Here is a 7,326-nt window from a genome sequence, read left to right as displayed (position 1 = left end):
GCGGCGCCGTTTTTCTACCCACTTTCTTGGTTGGTTACATTTTTACTACTGGAACTAACTAGGGGAGCATTAGCCAGCGCCACAACTCATAAACCTTGGTGGCGAATGCGGAACATCCTTTCTGGCGCAGGCGTCACGAGTACGTAATCCTTTTGGGTGAAAGCAACTGGTCAGTAAATCTACACATGCTACCTGAAAATTGGGCGCGCCGGTTAGCCCCCTTTCTTCTCGTTTATAATTATATGCAATAAACCACGCTGGTGGAGGGAACGGCAAAGCTATAGCTCACTGTAGCAAAGCGAGCAGCCAGGCTTTTGGAACACCGAACGGCGCGAAATGTGACTGCCCTCCCTCCTCCCGTCGCCGCCGTGCTTTTCCGTCTCCTTCAGAGCGGGTAAGGCTGAGGCGAGCGGCGCCACGTCGTTGCACCCATCCTCAGGCAAGAGACCGCGTACAATAAAACGCCGATGTAGGCGAGGAAATATTCGTGTTAAAGAACAAGATAACCAGTGTCATGTTTCAAAAGTCATTTAAAGGAAAACGCAGGTCGAAGCCGTCTTTTCCTTCCTGCGGCACTTAAACGCATCGTTGAACTGGGAACCGTTCATGGCCAGGTTGCACGCAAGCTGGCCGCGTGGCTCGCCGCAGTAGCGTTTGCAGTAGCTCACGTAGAAAGTCTGTTCATCGGACAGCCACTCAAGCAGCTTCAGTCGCACTGGCATGTCGCTTTGGCTCCGCACCGAGGTCACTTGCATGGCTTCCAGGGCCAGGTCGATGGCAAACAGATCGACCAGCAAACTTCGCTCTGTCGCCGACTCGGCCACGTCGAAACTGCGTGCGCATGAATATAAAGACACTGGGCATCATCTGAGGTAACGTCATGGCTTCCTATAGCTCTCCCATTGCAAGTTTTTTTTTTCGATAGATCACTTTACATTCGCGAGACACTCGACTATAGGTTGTTACGATAGCGACACAAGGACTGTTCTTCTGGGACTAACATCGGTACGGGTATACGTGAAACACAAGGAAAACACAACGGGCTCGACATTGCTGTCATTCGGACTGCCTCTTCGTCCTGCTCAGCACTTAAACCTTATATTCACTGACCTGCCCCTGCAATAGAACGGTGTCACATTCATAATCATGAATAAGATGTTTTCCACAAAGCATTGGATGCTCGCATAACAAAGCACCCGAGCAATACTACAAATTGTTTGTGCTGTAATGTGTATCGTGAATTTTTGTTTGTTAAGTGCTTGTACGGGAAGTCTTGTGAGTTCAGCTACGTGTGGCTGCGTCCAGGTGTGCGTATGCCGGCATGGGCTTTCTAATAAAAGCTACTTGTGAGTCAGAATAAAAATTAGCGGCGATTTAGCGGTAAATGCGAAAGAAGTTCCTCCATGATTGAAATCGCGTTCATCCCATTGTAAAAGTGTTTAGGAGCTCACTCGACACACGTCCTGCCTCTTCGAGGAGTGAAGTGCAATTAACTCACGGTTGTTAGGAGCGACCACCGTCAGTTGCACAACACACACACACACACACACACATATATATATATATATATATATATATATATACATACATACATATACAAGGGACATTGGGAAAGTAAGTTTCGTCATTCTTTTTAAGGAGAAGATGGTACACCAGGTGAAACAATCAATGCCACAAGAATCCACCCCCGTTGCTGGTTCAACGACGGAAGGAGCGGCAGTGGAAGAGGCGTGACGCATGCGCAGAGCGTTGAAGAAGGGAGAGTAGAGCAGACCAGTGTGCCCGAAGTTATTCGAGTACAGATCACGATTGGAGACATACGTGTACTGACAACGTAGTCGCCGATGGAATAGCGTGCTGTTATCCGGTATGAATGGGCATTTGCGTTGAACGGGTTGCCTGCATTGAAAGCCGCGCTATCGGTACGTCACTTCCAAAACAATGCTGAGGTGGAGCTGGCTGTACGACATTTCCTTGCATCGCAGGGCACCAAGTTTTACCAGAATGGTTCCTTCAAACTGACTCCACACTTTAACAAATGTGTTAATGTCGATGGCGAAGATGTGGAAAAATAGTGCAAGGTGTGAAGTTCATGATGCCATGCTCTAATTTTTTGTAATAATGCTTCCGTGTGAAACTTACTTTCCGAACGTCTCCCGTACGTAAACACACATACACACACACACAGGCGCGCACGCACACATACATACATACATACATACATACATACATACATACATACATACATACATACATACATACATACATACATACATACATACATACATACATACATACATACATACATACATACATACATACATACATACATACATACATACATACATACATACAAATTTTTTTCCACTTTGCCACTACCACTGCTCACGCATATATAAATAAGGGGGAGCTACCGGTGCCTGTATCCATCCCAATGAACGTCAAACAACTTGCCCACCTATTAGCTTTAAGCCATGATGCAGCTACAACTATGAGGCATGGGGACAGGCGTGATAAACTTCGCGCAATTATTGTCGTTGCATGAATATATACGAAAGAAAGGCTACCTAAACAATTATTGCCTTCATCGTGGCAACCATAAGCCTTGTAATATCTAAACCTCCTGTTCTTTATTAAAGACGGATCTGGGTATCTGGCCACTGGATATCTGGCCACGAAAAAGACGCACCAAGAACGTTTAGAGCTATGTACGGAGTGGTAACCATGCGCAATGTGCCCAAAACGGCCGAAGCGAAATCCCGGTGCGCTCGTTCAAACGGCGCGCGCCAGAACCACAGCAGGACGTGGGGCTTTACTCAACGAAAAATATTAGCTGTATATTGATGTATATTGTCAACTGGCTCGCGTGTTTATAAACGGCATTATTTTTTCTTTTAAATAGGGGCGACAGCCGCACGACTTGCAGAGCTCCGTGAAATGAAGTGGCGCAACCTCTTGAAGAGAAAGCTCATGTTTCCTAAGTCGAACATGCATACAGCGCTTCTTTTGCCCCACGTACTCTCTACCACAAGATAATATAATGACATACACAACCTGCTTAACGCGATTGATGTACCCGGTCACATGGTTTACTTACCCTTTACTTGCTAATCCTTCAGCATATTGTCAACTATCGGGCATATGCGACCTATCTTATGTTTCGCACAAAAGCAAAACTCGATTCCGTAACTGTCAAAAATTGGGCGAGTAATAGCAGTGAGTGAGCTCTCTCAAACGCGAGCAGTGCCTCCTTGAAAAATGACCGCTAACGCAGTGGCAATGAATGAATACCGTGGCGGCTGCCATCGGTATTCGAAAGGGTTCTCGTTGATACGTGTTACGCGTGCGTAAACAAAATGACATTACCGACACTGCTGGCGTTCAGGTTTGTCCAGCTGCCACCACGATCTCGCGAGGCCCGTGCTGTCCAAGGTGCGACCGCGCATGTCCACGGAACGCGCTGTTTGCCGGGCCACCTTGAACCCGAGCCCCGCAAAGCTCATGGCACTCGACCCTTGCCGCACGTATGACGGAGGGAACAGTGCCGACAGGCTGAAGCGAAGTTCGTTCAACGTGTACAGGTATCGCACACTTCCCGACTGCCAGCGGTACCTGCCGCGAGTTAGAACAGCAGCGCGCGCAGGTCTTGAGTCACACAGGAGCCAATTCGAGAAATGTTGATTACCGACGCATCATCAACCGACATTGTTACGGACAACCCCATAGACAGATAAACTCTTCAAACGCCATCACAATTCACTGCGCTTAAATTTTACAGATATATAGGTATCATTTACGCTTTACTAATGAAAGTCAAATGCGCCACCATTGGCGAAGGTTACACACGTATTTTTTAATGTAAGAATGGAAAATTTGAACTTCATCGATGAAGTGCAAGTTCAGCGGCGATGATTCCGAGGCACGTGATAAACCACATTCTCTTCCTCGTAACTATCGTCGCCAAACTTCGTAAAGCTACGAAATGTGATATTATACAACGTAGGTAAGTGACATAAGTGAACTGCATTGCCCCCAAAGCATGGTGTTAATGTCGTCCTAAACTCTATCCCGTCATGCTTTTCCACCATCTTCAGTAGCACCATTTAAAACAGGAACGAGCAAAAAAAGCACATGACATTTACTGCACATGCGCATGCGGACATGGGCAGCACATGCTCTGTGTTCTCTTTGCTCGTTGTTGTTGTATATGCTGCAGTTGAAGACAGATCGGTGCAAACTTACTCATTAGTCAATGCTAATATCCACTGCCGCTGCTGGCACGACAAGAGCTCTAACATATGAATGCACAGAGTAATTTATCACCGGTGTTACTCATGACTGCAGTGACTCAGTGGATGTGGCATTCTGCTGAGGAGCGCTATTGCTGGCTCCTTCAATTCCGGTTTGCAACAGCTACGTTCAAACAAGAGCTCAGCGTAAAAGTCGTCTTGTATCGATATTTGATAATGTCGAATTTTCGACAGCAAATAACACGAAACAACATGAACGTGGACTTTTCGCGTTGTTTTCGAGCACGACGCCTATATTAAGAACACATCCACATACACACACACACACACACAAAAAGAAAGAAATACATTGACTTCCCTAGGAATTGTACTGTTTTGTGTGAAGCAGAAAGAACAAACACCGCACTTTTGAACAACGCCACACAGGACTAAAGAAACGTGGCACAGGACACCACTTTTGTGACCAGTTTTGTCTTTGGGAAACAACTACATTCGTTGAGTGCTAATTTTTTACAAGATATAAAACTACCTCAATATCAATTAAGAGCAATCAGTTAGGTTCTAGGCATTCGTGTGTGAACTGCTCGATTACCCGTGTTAGCAACCGTTGGTGCATCTTGCGCCTCTAATAATTAAGCGCTCCAGTTTCACCCGACAAATATCGTTCGCATTTCCCCGAGATTAACATAGGAGTGCCTCACCTCGACGTCATCAGGCGTTCGTAGTGCGGAATCGCTAGAGCCGCCCTCAGAGCCTTCTTCGACTGGATCCAGGACTCGAAGACACTTGCGGACGTCTCCGAAAAGTTGGCGTAGAGCACATCTAGCGCTGAACCAACCTGCAGGTAAGGATCGAGTGGCCACAGCCAGTAACTCCACGCCAGTGAGCCGATCTTCGCCACGGCCTCTGTCTTTGTAAAATTAGGTATCGCCGCCGAAGCCACTACGTGTTCGACGAACGCCACCGACGTCTTTTCCAGCAGCGTCATCACCTTCCATCTCTCGTCGGCACTGAACGCGTCTCGAAAAACGGGCGCCGCCTGCGCTATGCCGAATGATTCTTGCGCCGCGACAAAGCACAACACGCTTGTGTCGAGCTTACCAGCAGTGCCTGCCGGCGCCGGGAAGTCAAAGCTGGCGTTAACCATCCAGACGTAGGAATACGAGAATGTCCATCCAACGACGTCCAGCACTCTCGCAACCGGAAACAATCCGACAAGATGACCGAGCTGACTGAATCGCTCCTTGTTCAAGATCAGCAGCTTCGTATCATTGGAGACGTTGCGAATGGCGCTGCTGAGATGCTTGTCCAGAAGTATCGACCAGTCAGCCACTGACAAGACGTTTCCGAAAACCTGCGTGATGTTACCGAGTGGCACCAGGACATCGAAGCCGTCACCGCTGTCGCCGGCTTGGTCTGTGGGAAGTACGATTGTTCTGAAAGCTCCTTCGTCCAGCAACAACACTTTTCGAGTCGCGTCATCCAGGGAAACGTTGCCGCCTGTGAGATAACGAGCCACCATCTGGACGGTGTTATGATACGTCACATCGTCGAATAGCGCCAGCTGCTCCAAGCGCAGGACGACCAGGTCTCCGGGCTCCCCGATGACGACTAAAGGAGTGCCATCGTGCGCAGCTGTATGCGACACCACGACGTCGAACCAGAGTCCCACTCTCCAGTTGACGACCAAATCTAGGACGATGTCTAACACGTCGAAAAGGGTAGCGTTTCTTGAAGATGCGGCGCGAAACGGCCACGTGATTCCGCGATCTTGCATGAATGCCAGGAAGTCATCCGAAGCAGTGTATCGGTTCGATTCCATACAGCTGGCCACAGCGGCGAAAGCCTTGGTCGCCGCAGCATACCTTTGGTTTGCCGCCCGGAAAGTCTGCAGAAAATGAGAGTAAGAATGGGAAATCACGTTATTTTTCAATATGTTTGTTTTATTACCAATTTGTACATTTCATCTTAAATCACCGTGAAAATGTGGTTCGCTTTCATTGCCTGTGATGCCCGCCAGGCAGTGCATTCCACGTACTGTCACATGACATCCGTGGAATGCCAAGGGTAAGACCACCCTAAATTTTGCATACACATTCGGAACCCGACAAATATTGATTTCGGCGAGAAAATTCAATACGTGGCAATTTAAGCTAGTGTGGCTTGAGCTTTCTCTAAAGACTTCTAAATATTGTTTGCCAAATTTTTTGTTTTTGTAACCAGCGTTTGAAATTTCGGCTCGAGGACAAGATTATCACTTTTAGAAGAATAGTTTATCGTATAATCGCGAGCATTAGTTTTTCTCATATTTTGACACTCTATGTTTTGATACAATATAAAGATATCCAGTAAAAGTCAAAATCTTTATTTTTGTGATTTCACTGAGAAACAAATCACCCAGGCTCTATCGGGGACGCAGCCACCGTGGGACACGTGATACGTCTGCTGAGGCCGTATGGGCACTACAGAGTACAAAAATGAAGTAACCGAATACACAAGTTACATTTATTCACGCATTACAACGTTTACATGATTATGATACCACCCGCCGTGGTTGCTCAGTGGCTATGGTGTTGGGCTGCTGAGCACGAGATCGCGGGATCGAATCCCGGCCACGGCGGCCGCATTTCGATGGGGGCGAAATGCGAAAACACCCGTGTGCTTAGATTTAGGTGCACGTTAAAGAACCCCAGGTGGTCAAAATTTCCGGAGTCCTCCACTACGGCGTGCCTCATAATCAGAAAGTGGTTTTGGCACGTAAAACCCCAAATATTATTGATTATGATACCGCTAGCGCAGGTCTTGTACGGCCTTATCTTGCAATCGCGCTCACTCTCTATTCGTAGTGGGTCCGCACTGATCAAAGTTGGTGGGCATCAATTCGCATAAATGTGTGTTGTTGTCCAAGTCTCCTCACATCTACTGTACGTGTAGAAAGCGGGATGCCATATCCAAGGAACCGTCAAACCTCTGCAACAACATTTCGCACTTGTAAGCCTTATAGCGCCGGTTTGAGTTAGATAGATTTTACCTAATGTGGGTGAGTGAGCTCTCTCCAACGCGACCAGTGCCACTT

At 47.4% G+C, this 7,326-nt stretch overlaps 1 protein-coding gene across 1 annotated transcript in view; it reads right to left on the bottom strand.

The window, feature by feature from the left end:
* Positions 1 to 483: 483 nt before the first annotated feature.
* The window catches only part of LOC142570968 (endothelin-converting enzyme 2-like), a 31,692-nt gene continuing 24,849 nt past the window's right edge, over positions 484 to 7,326 (bottom strand). The window contains exons 6-8 of the mRNA XM_075679265.1: positions 4,952 to 6,138; positions 3,367 to 3,612; positions 484 to 831 (exon numbers count right to left, since the gene is read on the bottom strand). Of these exons, the coding sequence (XP_075535380.1) occupies positions 531 to 831; positions 3,367 to 3,612; positions 4,952 to 6,138 (1,734 nt within the window). The 3' untranslated portion in view covers positions 484 to 530. The remainder of the gene's footprint in view (positions 832 to 3,366; positions 3,613 to 4,951; positions 6,139 to 7,326) is intronic.

Source organism: Dermacentor variabilis, chromosome 2 (assembly GCF_050947875.1).
Source record: "Dermacentor variabilis isolate Ectoservices chromosome 2, ASM5094787v1, whole genome shotgun sequence".
NCBI lineage: Eukaryota > Metazoa > Arthropoda > Arachnida > Ixodida > Ixodidae > Dermacentor > Dermacentor variabilis.
Note: the sequence above shows the minus strand (reverse complement) of the source record. Positions and strands in the feature narration are given on the sequence as shown.